This window comes from Microtus oregoni, unplaced genomic scaffold (assembly GCF_018167655.1).
Source record: "Microtus oregoni isolate MIOR12 unplaced genomic scaffold, Mior012 000018F_ref0000195, whole genome shotgun sequence".
NCBI lineage: Eukaryota > Metazoa > Chordata > Mammalia > Rodentia > Cricetidae > Microtus > Microtus oregoni.
Window position 1 is genome coordinate 28,053,444 of NW_024543077.1, and position 17,397 is coordinate 28,070,840.

A 17,397-nucleotide genomic window follows, 5' to 3' on the forward strand; every position below is an offset into this window, starting at 1 on the left:
TTTTTAAAGGGACAAACTCTACAGGCCTGTTTTGTACTTCCTTTTAACAAATAATAGCCGTGCATTCTCATTGAATTTTACTCATTAAGTGACTAAGGACCTGTGCTTAGAAACAGTGGAATTGATAGAGGTATCAAACTAATTTAGACAAGTGGCTATAAAAATGATTTCCCTCTAGGAAAGAGGAAATAGTGCTGAGATTACACAAGGCATTATGACGTATGCTTATATTGTGGAAATGCGTTATGAATACTTTTGCGAGGAAACTAAATTAATTTTTTTTCTAGGATTGAAAGTAGTTTTTCCAAAATCAGCGTTGAGACCTGGACTTCCCCCTTTCTTCAATAGCAAATATACATACGGATAAAGTCACTTGCAACCATCTGTGCCTTTTTTAGGTAAATAAGTTAGGAAACAAGTTATTACTCATTTTTTGAAGGAAAAAAAAAACCAGAACCCACCCCAAACTAAAACCTTAAGAGCTTCCTCTGCAGGCACAGGGTTCTGCAAAGACGGATTGTGTTCTGATAATAGTTTTTGCGGCCCGGGATTGGCCAAGACTACCCAGGTCCAACAGGCAGATTAAGGGTCAACAGGGCAAATACTTTCTTAAAATCCACCGTTCAGAGCCAGGCTTAGCAAAAAGTCTCTTCTCTGAGGCTTCTCTCTCCACTTCCAACTGGACCCTGCTGCTGAAACAGCTCACCCCAACTGGAGCCTGGGGGTCAGAGTGCCACCTGGGAGAGACACCACCCTCTAAAGAAGGACCTGGGAAAGACAGGGAGCCCCCTTCGGGGAAGGACCCCCCAGGAGGGACCCAGGCAGGGCGGGAATCCCCTGTAGGACAGAGCCTCCCCTTGGAAGGATCCCAGCAAAGTAGGGCGCCTCCTGGGGGAGGGACCCCGGGAGAGATAGGGGCGGGGAGGGGCGGGGCGCGGCTAGGTCAGCGGGGGTGTGTCCGAGAGGCCTGCGCACCAGGCGAGGGTCGGTCTGGGAAGCGCACACTTGCGCGGTGCCAGCGAGCGAGCGTGGACGCAGCCTTTCCCAGGAGCGCAAGGAGCGGCGACGGCGATATGCGCGGGGGCGGTACGAGAGCCGCGCTCCCGGTGCTCCTGGCCTCGGTGTTCTGGGTCACCGTGCAGAGCCAGCAGAGAGGTGAGCCCCGCGACCGGAACACGGGTGACCCGCGGGCTGGGGAGCGGGAGCGTGCGAGTGGCGCGGGACAAAGCGCCGAGCTCCGGCGTGGGGTGGGCGCACGCACTCTGGCGCAGCGCGGACCTACTGCAGCAGCAGAGGACGCTGGTGCTCCCGGAGCCTTAGGCTTTGGTTTCCTCTGGTTCCGGGCGGGGCGGGTGGGGGTCGCCCGCTTTCTAGTTTCTGTGGGACCTTGCGTTCCAGCAATGCAGTGAGTGAGTGGCGAGAGTGAAGTATCGCGGAGGTGAGAAGGGCCATAGACTTCTCACCCAACACCTGAGTGGTTGTGACTGGCGGGGACCTCCAAGCTGGTTGCCTGTAAGCACCGATCCTGGAATGAATGGGAACAGAGTTCTCCTGCTTTCTCCTCATTGTCCTGTGCTGCAGAGATAGAGAGGGAGAGACCCTAGTAGGAGAAAGGCTGGCTCCTCTGGGTCCGGGTTGGTCTAGTGGGAAAAGACTGATGAAGAAGGGGTCCCAAGGTCAGCCGTCCTGGGCGACTGGGGCGCGCATATGGTATCCAGTACGCAGATGTGTTCTCTGAAGCGTGGTCTTTGTGTAGTCCCTTGAGTGCCCAAAAGGACTTCCCACGCGTGTTTACACATGAGGTGGGGAGAGGCGCTAGAAAGGACGGAGAGAGTGTCCTCTCTGCGTGGAATCAGTAGCTTTTTTTTTTTTTTTGCAAGGTTTGGGGACAGAATCCAGCCCAAAGTGAATTTTCAGTGGGTGCAAAGGGTGGGAGGTGGAGGGAGAGCGAATTTGCTGTGCCACCCAGAGTTGTCCTCCGGCTTATACTTAGCTAGCCAGCCACAAATGTTTGCTGAAAACATCCCCGTGCATGCAACAAGTGACTATAAGCGTGTTCCCACACAGACTGCTCTAAGAGCGCAGGTTAAAAGTAGAAGGCCCGATTGGAAATGCCCTCGTGGGAAAATGTTTGTTTGGGCATTGTGCAGAGCTGCGAGCTGTGCAGGCCGTGAGCATCCCATTCATTCATGCATGCATTCATGATGAAAGCGCTGGACCGAGCTGGAAACACAGCCTTGAATAGCCAGGCGGCTGCTCAGCTCCCGAGCGAGCGGGGGCTGGGAGAGGGGAATTTACATAGTTATCAGGGAAAGAAAGAGCCCGCCTTTGGGAGGGAAGCCTTTGACTCTGAGAGTCCAACTCCTGGTCTGTGAGGTTGCTGAAAGTGACTAAATCACCGTTCCCACAGGGTGGAGAAAGCATCTTGCCTCGGTTTATTGTTTCAAGAAATTGAAAGTCTTAGATTGAAGAGGTGCCCTGAATGCTTTCCGATCCCCCGGGGGCCGGGCGCCTGGCCTGGGTGGTTCTGAATGGTGTTTGGAGAAAGTGGACTGCACGGGGCTTTCCTGCTTTGAGATGCGGCAGAAAGCTGCCTCAGGCAGAGCCTTTGAACCGCTCCTGTCTAGTCTGTCTTTGCCAATCCACACCTTCCCTAATGAACATCCTTGGGAATTTTGTTCCCTGTATGTGGCCTGGATGGTTGGTGAGATGGCATGACAACATAATAAAATAATCCTGACCTATAAATCATCCATTTAATTAACTACCTGTGGGATTTGGGTGTGTGTGTATGTGTGTGTGCTGTGGTATGGTCTGGTGTGTGTGTGTGTGTGTGTGTCCTATAGCTAGCCTGGGTCTCACTCGTAACATTGTCCTGATTGGTCTTAAAAGTATGGGTTCAAGTCATTCCCCTGCCTCAGCTTTCTGAGCAGCTTGGACCATAGGTACTAACCACACCTAGTGGGGTGCCTGTAGTTTTGAAACTGATCACGGTTCTAAAAGTGTTAGAACATTAAACATTCCTGTCGTTTCCATGGGGACTATATTATAACTGTGCCTCTGGCTAAGATGGAAACTTTGAAGTGAGTTGTTCAATAAGTACTGGGTAATAAGTGTTATGTTTCTAGGACTGGGTGTAGCTCAGTGGTAGAGTGCTTGTCTAGCGTGCAGAAGGCCCTAGGTTCAAACTCTAGCACAGCCCAAAGGAATGCCCAAGCGGCTGTGTTTCTTAAAATAATATGCTAACCTCAGAGCTGGCTACTGCAGGTGCAGGAGAAGACCTAGGGGCAGAGTGTGCGTTTCGGTCAGTGGTGTGTTCGTTTTAGCAGGCATACGCTTACTCCGTGCTGTGCTTCACGAACTGATTTCAAAGACCCTGCTTCTCTTTCTGAAGCTGTATTCTAGGCACAGGTAACGAGGAGGCTGGGCATACTTAAAAATGACTAACTCCCCCCCTCCATGAAGCCTGTGCTGACAGCTCTCTCTTTCCTTTCCTAGACTTCATGTATAAAGCCTGCGTTTTTAGTTAATCTTCTGTATTGACCACAGTGTCTTGGGTAGCTCTTAGAATTGTGCTATTTTATTAGCTAGCACAATTAAGTGTGTGTGTGTGTGCATGTGTGTATGTGTGTGTGTGTGCTAGTGATAATGATGCTTGAAGCACCATTTCATTCCTAAGGTCCTATGGACATTCATTACGATTTACAGTAACTTCATCGGCAAGTGATGTGATGCCTTATGCCTTTAGGTACCTAATTCTGCAGCATCACAGCTACTCACGAGGTACATCGCTCATACTTAGTTTTACTCTCTGGAAAATTAATGTAGGAAAAGAGTTCACGAGTGTACTAAATACAGCCAGGCCATGATAAACATGTGTGCCATTGCTATGAATACTGGTATTACTGTTATCTACAGAGTTATGTGGAGAAGGCCCTTTCCGAAATTATATTGTCTCTATACTGTTCTAAAACTATCGAAGTCTGTGTTTGAATCAAATTGTGCTGGGCACAACTGTTCAGATATATCGCTCTGATTGGCCTTGGCAATAGTTCTGCTTCCTAACTTTGGTGAGAGTCCATCCCCATCCTGTCCCCACCCTCAGCCCTGCTATAATCTTTCTTTTTTCTGAAAAGACTAGCTTGGGAACACTTGCCTTCCCTGCTTGGGTTTCTTTCCCATTTCCTTGATGATCGTGAGTTAGCTCCTGAGTCAGGCTCCTTCTGTGGCATGACCTTGTCTCTCCTTATATGTTCCCAGATCCTTCTGTGGCATGACCTTGTCTCTCCTTCCCAGACCCACCTTTCCAAAAATGCTACCATGGTGCTGTGTCACACTGGGCTAAACCCAGGAGGCTGGAAGGCACCCTGGCCTACTGTCTAACAGCCTAGGGTCTTAGGCAAACCTATACCTGTGCCAGGCTAACCAGTGTCCAGGAACGAATAGGAAATGCTCTGCCAGTCTGCCTGCTGTCTGGGTTCTAGAGACCTGGAACTCTTGCATGCCTTCTGTCCCAGACTCCAGTGTTTCAGAGTGCACTAAGGGATACATAAGAAACGACTGGTAATGGACTTGGTCACTCTCTTTCGAGATGGCCACTGCCTGCTATTTCTTGGCTGTCCTCGCATCGCGGTTCCTCCTTGGAATGCTTCAATGCAAACGGTTTGTGAAAATTGCTTCTCTAGTAACTGTACTGATTGTTTGCAGTTAAAGCATGGATGATGGAGACATGACTAGTACCCGCTCGCTGCTCTGCCTGTGCAAGCTGCCTCTGTGTCTCCTGGGCAGGTTTTGATCACTTACTAACGTGTGCACTTTGAAATTGCTACCTTTCAGCTTGTCCTTTCCAAATAGGCCTTGGACAGACAGTTGTTACCAGAGCAGTGTTTTCTAGAGCTCTCAAAGTTTCAAACTGGATTGTTGCTTTAGACAACTTCTAAAAGTACTGTTCCTGTATTGCTAATGGGCTTCGTTTTTTTTTTTTTTTCTTTCCTCTTGGTCCTAAGGAATTGATTGACACATATTTGAGGCTTTTTTCTGGCGCAGAGAAATGACAGCATGGCAAATCTAAGGCAGACGGGATGGCTTAGTTTTCTGAAGAAGTTATTGTTAACGAAGAAAGTTAAGCCTGCCTTGGGAAGGCTGAAATTATCAGAAGCCAACCACCAGAGAGTGTGGAAGCTACACCCGAGCCGCAGTGTTTAGTGGGTCCCGTTCCTCAGCAAAGTATGCGTGAGCTAGAAGATATGGAGCGCTTGTTTACACCCTTGTCAGGAATCCCTTAACGTGCTTCTTTTCTAATATAATAATATGCATCCCCAGACAACTGAGTCAACCAATGCATCGCAAAATTAATGAGCAGGAAAAAGCCTCTCTGTATGCCTTGTTTAGTTAAGGTCATGAACTTTGGTTCTGTTGGAGCTTGCCCATCAGGTAGCAATTTCAGCTTAAAGCATCACACACCAGCTGGGTTCATTGCTTTTTTTTTTTTTTTTTTTTTTTTTTTGTCCTTTATAGGAGGGGTGACAGTCACTGCTCAGAGTAAGCATTTGCTAATAAAGAACAGGGAATCCTTCCACTTGTGTCTTTGTTTTCTCAAGGCCGGGTCAGGAGGACTCTCTGTGGGTTAACTGGTTCCCACTCTTGCTGGGGGCCGGGGGCAGCAGACAATGGGAGCAGTGTGGAGCTCGGTGGATAACATTCTTGTCTTGGTTAGCTCTTATCTCCAAGTGTTAACTCAGAAATGGTGGCCTTGCCACCACGCTGCTAGGAGCGTGACTGCAGATTATGCCCACTTAAAAAAATAAAAAAAGTCATTCATTCCAGAAGTTATCTTTGAAGTCTGCTCTGTTGACTCAGCGGGCCTTAAACGCTTGTACCTCCGTCTGCTATCTCTGGTGGCAATGTCGCCTTTAGATCAGTGGCGATGCATGGACAGTACCAGCTTCTCTCAACTCCCGGAGGTATTTCCTGGATTTTTTCTCCCCATGGTTCTGGAATTTCCTGCCAGAACCTTAGGACATTCTCAGCAACAGTAGAGATGTTAAAGGAGACGTTTAAATTTAATAGATCATTTTTACTTAGAAAAGAACATTCAGGGCCATTGACGTGTCTCAGTGGGTAAATCACATGCTTCCTTATGACCCAAGTTTGATCCTTGGGACTCATGTGTTGGAGGGAGAGAACAACTCCAGTAAGTTGCCCTCTGACCTCTACATGTATGCTGTGACATGCCTGTGTCCATACACAAACATGCCCACACATACACATATACAATGCTGATGGTAAGAGATCACCCATTAAATGTCTTCTACGCTTGTGGTGAAGACAGAATTTTACAGATACAAAGTGGTGACTTACCACTGCAAGCAAAGGGGAAGGAATTCTTCCTTCTCAGAATGGCTCCCTCCCTCATTGCTAAACATTCATGTAGGTTTTTTTTTTTTTTTCCCCTGTGACTTTGGTTTACCAAACTCTCCTGGTTGGTTGGTTTCCTTTTTTTTTTTTTCTTTAAAACATTTGCCCAATTTGTTTCTTTGAAGTTTTTTTTTCTGTTAAAATATTCCTCCCCCCCCCCCCTCTCTCTCTCTCTCTCTCTCTCTCTCTCTCTCTCTCTCTCATTTGTTTCCTTTGCAAATAGCCCCGAGCTACCTGAATTATCAGCCAGGTGATCTCCTGTCTTGCAGCAGTGAGACTAATCCTGCTAAAAGAACTCCCCACTGTTACCGTTACTGTATGCCCCTGTCCCTTTTTTGTTTGTTTTCAGTACTGGGTTTCCACGTGTAGCTCTGGCTGTCCTGGAACTCACTTTGTAGACCAGACTGGTCTCAGACACAGAGATCTGTCTGCCTCTGCCTCTGGAATGCTGGGATTAAAGGTGTGTGCCACCACACCCAGCGTCTCTTTGCCTCCTGAGATTCCTTCTTTTGCCTTCCTACCGTGGCCCACCATAATTTGCCCAAATTCCATCCCGGCTACCAGCTGTTATGCTAGCTTGGCATCCTGCTTTTCTCTTAGAAATTGTTCCTCTCCGCGGCACAGCTGTTGAGCATCCCATCACCTGAGATGCAGCCCAGCATCTCCTCACTCACAGCCTGCAGCAAGGGATGTCTTCTTGTTACAGCCTGTGCCTGCTGCCTCATTTCTGAAACTGCACTGGATTCCGTATTCAATCAGGGTTCCCACACAGTCCTGGCTGTTCTCCGTGCCACTTCTGGATTTTTTTTCCCAGAATGCCATTAGGCAGAGTCAAAAAGAAAGGACACTTCTCGTACACTTCCAGGCGCTTCTTAGTCCACGTGGAAAATCAGGGTCCTGGCTCTAGGACCTGGGTCAGGGTGACAGGAACACCCACAGAGCCACAACGTGAAGACGAAGAGTTAGATATTCAGAGGCACTTCCTAGATGATCCATCTTGTTAGATGCCTCTCGGGTTCTCAGTTTAATTGGGGACGAGCAATGTGAACTAAGGTAACGCGGAAGCCAGTTGTCAGCTGAGGCACATCAGTCACAAGGCGAGTGGCTTCCAGTCTGGGGAAGAAAGGTGCTTCCGTGGATCTTAGCTCTACTTAAAGTTCTAGTGCTTTCAGAGGAAACTGGCCTGACCACCACAGCAGGGGACACTGATGGCAGTGACACTTGAGGTCCCCGCTGTCCCTGTGTTGTGGGCAAGCCTCCGTTGCAACAGGGAGAACAGGGTCCTCTCTGTGTGTCGGTTGAACTCTGAGTTCATGTGACTTCGAAATCCAGTAGCTGAGAGCCGATGAGATGTGGCACGCATTCCGAGGGGTCTCACACCTGGGACCTGAAAAGAAGTCTCCCCTTAAACGAAACAGAAACAGAAGAAAAGTCTCGCTCCGGAGCCATAGCGTCTCCTAGCAACGTAGTCACGGTGTGGAACCACTTAAAGCTGCGCACCTATCCCGCTCCAAGATGGCACACTCAGCCGTGACCCCTGACCCCTAGAGCATCCTAGATTTCCTGATACCCAATAGATGAGAGGCAGAATTGATGGTTCAAAAGTCCTTTTCCATTTTGTTGTTCGGAGTCACAGACCTTTCTCTCCATCTTCGACTCTACACTCTAAGTTTCCTAGTTTAAATATTTTTTTTTCCCAGAGCAGTCTCTGGCTGATTTTCTGTCTTTGTGTCTGTGTCTCACGCTTGGGTAGCATTCTTTTCCTGACCCTGAACCCCTTTATCCCAAATCTCTAATTCTAAATTTTTGTTTTGGGAGGAAATGTTTCTCGAACTCATCACCACTCTACTGCAGGCTTTATGGAAGGCGTGCGTTCATTCTAGATGTTTGGAGTGGAGGGGACTGGAGATGTTTGTTTCAAGGGATATGCTTTTGTTTCAAGGGGTATCCTTTTGTTTCAAGAGGTGTGCTTTTGGAAATTTCTTCCACTTTTTCTTAAGGAATTATCTAATGGGTTGTTGCTTGGTTTTGTGTTTTGGAATTGGGCCTTGCATTTTGTCTATGCTGGTCTTGAATTTCCGAGCTGAAGTGATTCCCCTGCCTCAGCTTCCTAAGAAGGCAGGACTGCAGGTATAAGACTTAATACTTCCTCAGGCGCAGAATAGCATTCCGTATGAGGTTGCTGTCATTTCTACCCAGGTTGCTTGTTTCTTTTCTGTGTCTTTCTCCTTCACATCCGTGTCTGTGCACTGAGGTCATGGTGGAACTCTGTGACGTGGAGGCTCTGTGTCCTAGCTAGTTTTATGTCAACTTGACACAAGCACGAGTCATCTGTAAGGAGAGAACCTCAGTTGAGAAAATGCCTCCATGAGATCAAGTTGTAGGGCATTTTCTCAATTAGTGATAAGTGGGGGAGGGCCCAGCCCGTGGTGGGTAGTGCCATCCCTGGGCTGGTGGTCCTAGGTTCTATAAGAAAGCAGGCTGAGTAAGCCATGAGAAGCAGCCAATAAGCAGCACCCCTCCATGGCCTCTGCATCAGCTCCTACATCCAGGTTCCTGCCCTGCTTGAGGTTCTGTCCTGACTTCCTCCAGTGATGAAGAGTGATGTGGAAATATGAGCCGAATAAACCCTTTCCTCCCCAACTTGCTTTGGTCCTGATGCTTCATTGAAGCAATAGAAACCCTAAGACATGCTGCTCCTGACTGCCTTCCTTTCTGTAAATCAAGGGCTGCAAGGATATTTCTCATGTTCTGGTTGGATTTGCTTTCCTGTCTGAGAAACTCAAGTGCCTGACAAGGGATTGTCTCCTTACCATGATTCTCAAGGAAGGAGTTGAGGCTCTGGAGTCCAGGCACCAGTGTTGCCTGTGGATTACGTTCCTTGTCCCTGTTTCCTTTCTTCCTTGGAGAACTCGGAGCTTCCCCAACCCCACCTGTACCTAGGCTGACCTCGCAACAGCTCCCTCCGTGGATTCTCTGCTGAGGTATGTGAGAAGGTACTGCAGTGACTCTTCCAGACAGGGCACAGAGCAGGGAGTGGGGTTCCACCTGCTGTGGCAACGTTGCCCTGCTGTGAGTGCTGGGCTGTGTCTACCGCAGCCTCTAAGACAGTTGTCAAAGTCCCCAGGAAGCTGTTGGCACCCGTCATTCCTGAAGAACGAATTGACCCTGTTGAGTGCCTCATGCTGTCTGCTGAGTGAGGCTTCCAGGGCTCTCGGCTATGACCTGACTCACCTTCCATGCTGACTGTTACCTATCTTGTGTTGCTATAGTTCTCACGTCTATGAACCTTGACTGGCTTTTCTACCACAGGAGAAGCCCTCCATTTCACTTGGGTCACTCTGACTTATTCCAGAATGCTCGCTGTTCCTTTTCCTTCTTCTCGGGCAGGTTTTGTAACTATCTCTTTGCTTGTTTGTTTTTCTACTTGTAATTTGAATACCTCACCCAGCACCCAGCACCTAGTGATGTTAGTTCTCTGGTGACTGATGGATGAGTGACTGTCCCTGTGCAGACAAACAGCAGGGGCCAGAGAGGAGAGTGGGAGACATCGTGCAGAAATCCAGACAGGTAACCTGCTTGGGGTCAGGAGAATCAGCGATAATCTCCTGAAAAGACCAGGCTAGCCCAGGAAGGCTGGAACCTCTGTGTGTCACCCGTATAGGCCTTGGAAAGAGAACAAGGAAGGATTTGGATGACAGGACTGGGCCAGGAGTGACCAAGCATTTTTAGGACCCAGGCATGAGTTCACAGTCTAGAACAGCACACACGAATAGAGACCATCTGGCAGGAGAAATACCTTCAGAAATGCTTTGGCTTAAAGTTGGGTCTTAAGAGCTCTCAGGCCAGCCAGGGTCGCCAAATCCAAGAGCTCCATTCAAATTCAGGAAGTCTCTGCCTTCAAAAAAGAAAATAAGGTGTGAAGAGATTGAGGAAGATACCCAGTGTAGCCCTTATGTCTCTAACATACACACATGCATGCACACACACACAGTCCACGGCACATCATTCTTGCCTTCCAAAGGTGTTATTAAACATTGCTATCATTTATCAGTCTTGTTAAACCTGCTGCCATTGGGTATAAACAATAGTTAAGAGGCTACTCCCCCACACTGGCTAAGACCAAGGTGGCAGCATTAGGGATGGTACTCATTGAGTCTGCTAGCCTATCTCGCAGACTTGGTGACCGTGTCTGCTACAGCAGCCTCCTCGCTCCCAGCTTTGATGACACCCACACTGTCTGTCTTCACATAACAACAGCCAGACAGCCTAAAGAAGGGTAGTAACAGACATGCTCAAACCAGAGCACCCACCAGGAACCACATCACCAGGTCACAAGAATTTAGGGCCATTTGCAGCCGTCACCAGAGTGACGGTCGATATGAACAACGTGGAACACACTGAGAAGCTGTTATCATGGATTTCTCAATGAGGATGTATTTTTAAGTGTATCTTGCCAGTTACATGTGACAAGTGGCCGTGGTAGTTATACTTACTCCAAACCAAAGGGAAGCTGCTGATCAGGGCAGATGACTGGGTGTCTAGAGAAAAAAAGCCTTTTTCCTGAGGACAACTCATAGTGACTTTAGTCTAGCTATGGGTCTAATGTTAACCTTTCTTTAACTTGAAACACACTCCGACCACACACACACACACACGATCTTGGCTTCATCCCAAAGTATCTTTAAAATAATTCTATTTATGAAACCTATTAACGTTTACATTTAGCAGAATTTTCACTGTGAGGCAAACCTCAGTTTGAGTCTTTGTCAGCATAATCAAGTGAAGAGCTGCTGAGAATCTCAGTGTGAGAGAACATAGGTGCATAGGTCAGGGCACGCAGGTGCACAGGTCAGGGCACGCAGGTGCATAGGTCAGAGCACGCAGGTGCATAGGTCAGGGCACGCAGCTGCACAGGTTAGGGCACGCAGGTGCATAGGTCAGAACATGCAGGTGCACAAGTCAGGGCACGCAGGTGCATAGGTCAGAACATGCAGGTGCACAGGTCAGGGCACACAGGTGCATAGGTCAGAACATGCAGGTGCACAGGTCAGGGCACACAGGTGCATAGGTCAGAACATGCAGGTGCACAGGTTAGGGCACGCAGGTGCATAGGTCAGGGCATGTAGGTACACAGATCAGGGCACACAGGTGCACAGGTCAGGGCACACAGGTGCATATGCACAGGTCAGGGCACGCAGGTGCATAGGTCAGAACATGCAGGTGCACAGGTCAGGGCACGCAGGTGCATAGGTCAGAACATGCAGGTGCACAGGTCAGGGCACACAGGTGCATAGGTCAGAATATGCAGGTGCATAGGTCAGGGCAGGTGCATAGGTCAGAACATGCAGGTGCACAGGTTAGGGCATGCAGGTGCATAGGTCAGAGCATATAGGTACACAGATCAGGGCATGTAGGTACATAGATCAGAGCACCCAGGTGCATAGGTCAGAGCAGGCAGGTGCACAGTTCAGCACGCAGGTGCATAGGTCAGGGCACCCAGGCTCACAGGTCAGAACATGCAGGTGCACAGGTCAGGGCACCCAGGCTCACAGGTCAGAACATGCAGGTGCACAGGTCAGGGCATGCAAGTACATAGATCAGAGCACCCAGGTGCACAGGTCAGGGCCAGGTGCACAGGTCAGAGCATGCAGGTGCATAGGTCAAAACACCCAGGTGCTTGTATAAGTCAAAGCAGACAGGTGAACAGACCAGAGCACGCAGGTGCACAGGGAAAGGAAGAACAGATGATCTTACCTGGACTTTGGGCCCTGCACCTCAAAAGAAAGATTTATGCTTTCTGGGAGACAACAAGGCCAGATCTATTCAGGGGTGCCACCAGAATAGAAACAGTTGGGAGTGGGATTCTTAAAGCTCAACAGAAAGTGAAAAAGTCCCGAAAGGGGCGGGGTGGATTTGGAACCTATACTTAATTTTTAATGAGTAAATTTAGCATGTGTCTGTGTATGTACGTACACATGTGTGCAGGTCAGGTGGGAAGGTACATATGTGGATGTCTGGGTCCATCTTGTGTCAATCATTTCTCTCCTTTCACCATGTGAGTCTTGTCAATTCAGTCGTCTGGCTTGCTTTTGCCCCTATACAGTCTTTGGAGAAGCTTTTGGCCTCCTTCTGTCTCCTAGATCCAAACCCTCCATGAAGCAGAAACTCAAGGTCTCAGGGCACCCAAGGGACAGCTTCAGAATTTCTACAAAACTGCCAGTCAGGAAATTATGCCGGCTGTTGAGTTCTGTCGGTGGACCATTTTTACTGCTTAGCAATATTGAATCTGTCCTTCCATAAATCATGTTTCTCTTTGTTTATCACCATCCTTGATTTCTCTCAGAAAATTCATGTCTTTTTTTGTGTATTGGTCTTGAATTTATTTCATTAGTTTTTAGTGCGTCTGCGTGTTGTGATTCAAGTGTGTGGCAGATGCCGCCACTGTAAGCGTCCTGTGTGAAGGCCCTAACAGATTGCCAGTGGTCTCTGTTTATAGAGCCATCTTTGCTTGGAGCCTTTAGCATTTTTCTTTCCTAACAATAAGCTACAGATCTTTGTTTTCATGAAATCTCAGCAGTTCTCCCAAAGATAGCTGCTCAAGGTCTCCGATTAGAATGCCGAGTCGGTGTCTGCAGTTCTGGTTAAAGAGTTCCCGGATTGCTGAAGGAGGCAGGATCTGCCTGCTGACCACCCTGGTGAAATTTATGCCACGCTTACTTGGCAAGATTGGCTCAGCTCAGTGTAGAGCTGGAGGAAGGCCCACAAGGTCCAGTCCTGTGAACTCAAAGCATCGTTCCCTAGGGAGTCGGTTAGACACAGAGCTTGGCGGCCCCAGTGTGACCCCAGTCCTGATTCAGCAAGATCCCCAAGTGACCTGGGAATAATAAAGCCGAGCCTTCACTTGTATCTGCCTCTCTATGCACCATGTGCACCGCCTAGTCACAGCAGCCTTGATTATGACTGGGGAGGGGGGGGGGTCACTCTTCACAGAACTAGCCTTCATTTTGTAAAAAGAAATCTTATCCACTTGGGGTGCGTTTCAAGTCTCTTTAAGGGATTGCTGGAAACCGAGTAACACTGAAGCCCAACATACTGTTTTCCCTCTGTGCACGGGCAATAGTAACTTCAATTTGTGAAGCAAACATGGCAAGAGATTAATAGCAGCCAGCGACAAAAGCGGAGCATAGAAACATAAGGCAAATTTATAGCTGAGTAGAGAGAGAATGTGAGATTCTGGAGACAGGATCGGGAAACAACTTTGCTCGGTGTTAGAGGACAGTGCCCTTTTTTTTTTTTTTTTTTTTTTTGGTTTTTCAAGACAGGGTTTCTCTGTGGTTTTGGAGCCTGTCCTGGAACTAGCTCTGTAGACCAGGCTGGTCTCGAACTCACAGAGATCCGCCTGCCTCTGCCTCCCGAGTGCTGGGATTAAAGGCGTGCGCCACCACCGCCCGGCGACAGTGCCCTTTTAACTGAGGAAACAGTGTTATGGAGGCCGTGAGAATGACACAGGTCATCTAAACTCTTCGCGCCTTCGACTGGAGCGTCTGCCTCCCTTCGTAACTCTGTGTGTCACTGACAGCCATCTCAAAAGTCTTTTGGTTTGTACAGTGTGTGCTAGATTAAAAGTAGTGTCAAGCCAGTGGGTTCAGGTACCTTGGGGGTGAGCATGGAGAGTGTTGACGTGTGGCACATCTCGAATGCCAGATGACCTCATCAGACACTATGGTCCACGTACGTCGGGAAGGCGAGTCCCCCCTGAAGCTTTCTTCAGGCATGGGCATAGTCACATAAGTTAAGGATACAAGTCAGTGCAAACGGAGTAAGGGAGAGGCAGCTTGAAATTACTAAAAATGCCAAGGTTGTTTAGGCCAAGGGCAAATGTGCACGTGACCCCCGCAGAGCATCACTCTGAGCGCATGCCTGGGGTAACATCAGGGATATTAACAATTTAAATCATAACCAGACTGCAGAAGTGGGAAAAGAGCTAGAAGAAAATAATCAAGACCGTAAAAGGCCATTAGAAGAGTGCACAGTTTGGGGAAATGTTTAGGCTGACTAGGAAGTGATGGATGATCTGGGCAGGGTGGCTGAGGCTTTTAGTCCAGCACCTGGGAGGCCAAGGCCTGAAGAGTGTGGGTGTGTAGCCAACCGCGGCTACACAGCACGACCCTGCCTTAAACAAAATGGAGTTAGTTGTTAAGTGAACAGTGAGATAGATTTGTGAATAGGAACGAATCTCTTTATCAGGAGGGAATACCCATTTCTGACTCAAAGGTCCCATTTGCTCTGACTCTCAAGTCAATCTCCTTCCTCTAAGGATTTGGAAGGAGTGAGGCGTGGGCGTCCCTGGTCAGTGGACAAGATTGAAGTTTGAAATGTATATGGATGTTGTGTTTTTGTGAAGTTTGGGTAGAATGTTGAAATTACTTTATCATGATGGGAGTGTGTGTGTGTGTGTGTGTGTGTGTGTGTGTGGTTTCTCTGCAACTAAGATTAAACTCTGAACCCAAACCTTCACTATGACCAAATATTATTAATCAAATCCCACGGGGGCTGGAGTAATAGCTCAGTGGGTAAATAAATCACTTGCCTTGCAAGCATGGAAGTCTGAGTTTGGTTCCCTGGTACTCACGTGGTGTCAGGTTCTGTAGCGTGTCTGTAAGGACTAGGATAGTGTCCTTATAGCAAGATGCAAAGTAGAGATGCCAGAGGCTCCCTTGGGAGTTAGTCTGCTGTATGTAGAGGGGGACAAGAGAGTCCAGGCCAAGGTGGAGGGTGAGGACTGCCACCCAAGGGTGTCCTCTGACCTCCCCACCTGCACTTTGGTATGCGTGTGCCTGTACACACACACACACACACACACACACACACACACACACACTTGCAAGCACACAGAGACACATACTTGCACACATAGGCACACACACACATGCACACGTGAGCACACATCAGATGCGTGCACACACACATACACAGATGAAACCCAGTCTGCAAAGTGACACACACGGAGAGAAGCAGGCCTGTACTACTGGACATTGTCCCCTACAGACCACGTTTGTGCCTAACTTGTTTCCCCCTTTGTTTTTAGCAAGGGGAGAAATCTGACTTTGTCAAGGACACCTTGAGAGCGTTGCTATGGAAGCGGGCTTTTAGCAGAGCCCTCCTACTGCCTTTTGCTCAGCCCCCACTCTCCTTTCTGAAATCAAACTTCCCTTCATCCCACTTGAGAGAGAAAGCAGTGGGCTGTGCTGAGCATGCGCTCCCAGGACCCTGGCCTGGGCTTTCCCCGTCTCCGTGGTTCCCTTTTCCTCCCTACGGTTGTCTCTCTCTTTCGTCCATCTCTGTCTCCTCTTACCCTCCCTTTCCATCTTTTCTCTCGTGCTTTCCTTCTCTCTCCCTTCCACGCTCCCTCTCTTCTCTTTCCATTTTTTGTCTCCATCTATCTTCCGCCCTCTATTTCTCTGCTTCCCCACCTCGCCCTCGTTCTCTGTCTTGTTCTACATTGCAGTGGGTCCTGCTACTCAGCCCGTGTTATCTCGGGAATGCTTCAGCCCTTTTTCTTTTACTAAAATCATCAATGATTAAATTTCCTTCCTTCCAAAAACCAAACAAGCATGTGCTTTTGGAAGAGGAGAGTCGGCAGTGGAGTTTTCTCTTTCTGGTGGCTGAAAGCATCCTGTCCCTAAAGTGATGCAGGTCACCTTTGTTTAAATAATAATTTAAAAAAAAAAAAGCACTCCTACATGTGTTCTGCTTCTTTAGTTGAGTAATAAAATAGCTAACTGGTAACTTTTGGATAATTGTCCTTGGAAGTAAATGCCCTGATTTCCATTAAACAAACAAGACTTTCATGTTTATTTAAAGCTCAGCTTTGATGTTTAGTGTTCAAACATGTGAAATACCGATCTTTGATATACAAAGCCAGTTCATTTGGTAGCAATCTGAGTAATTTTTACTTTATAACGAGCACAGTTATGGCCATTTAACCACAGGGCTGCATTCTGGGAAGGGCACTGCAGGCAGCTGCATTCTGGGGCCCAGTAGGGCTGAGGCTCCCCCACAGGCTTCAATGGGACACATCAGCCTGTTGTCACAGTCAAGAGACAGCGTAAACAAGAGGATGTGTTGCTGGCGTCACGTGGTGCACTGTTTGACAGAGAAGCTTATGTTTAAGAAGGAGATGATGAACACTCGAAAAGAAGCAGCAGGAGAGATGGCTCAGAGGTTGGGAGCATTGCCTGCTCTTCCAAGGGTCCTGGGTTCGATTCCCGGCAACCACATGGTGGCTCACAACCATCTGTAATGAGGTCTGGTGCCCTCTTCTGGCCTGTAGGCATACACACAGACAGAATATTGTATACATAATAAATAAATAAATATTTTTTTTAAAAAAAGAAAGAAAATAAACGGCAGTAAAGAAGTGTGGGGGGTGAACTGAGGAAGACAGAAACTGGCAGCCGTCATGATGATTGTCCAGTAAGTGCTTGTCCGCAGCAATGGTTGGTGCAGCGAGTTTGTTCACGTCAGCAACGCCATAAACACGTGCGTAATGTGCTGTGAGAGATTAAGTAATTGGCAACTTTGAGGGCCGTTATACACTTTTAAATATGGTTCTAGCGTCAGGATGCAGGACCTCGGACTTCCTAGCAAGCACTCTACCGCTGAACATACGCAGCCCTTTCTTGTGTATGTGACTTGGTTGGTCTCCCTGTGTAGCCCGGGGCATGCCTCAGCCTCCAGAGGGCTGAGGTTACACGAGTGTATCCCCATACCCAGTTTCCAACGCAATTTATGGGCTCGCCGGCTCTCGTGTGGCTCCTGTGTTTCTGTAAACTTTATTCTAATGCACACAACTGCACTGGAAATAGAAGTTCTTCAGAGGACATAGTTGCACTTAGACAAACCCTGGCCTCAAAGCTAAGGAGCAGATGAACTAAAAGTGCATGTTACAGGAGCGTCTGCCTGACCCTGGCCATT

At 48.3% G+C, this 17,397-nt stretch overlaps 1 protein-coding gene across 1 annotated transcript in view; it reads left to right on the top strand.

The window, feature by feature from the left end:
* Positions 1-1,073: 1,073 nt before the first annotated feature.
* The window catches only part of LOC121458908 (laminin subunit alpha-1), a 119,994-nt gene continuing 103,670 nt past the window's right edge, over positions 1,074-17,397 (top strand). Inside the window, exon 1 of the mRNA XM_041668293.1 lies at positions 1,074-1,155. Within this exon, the coding sequence (XP_041524227.1) occupies positions 1,074-1,155 (82 nt within the window). The remainder of the gene's footprint in view (positions 1,156-17,397) is intronic.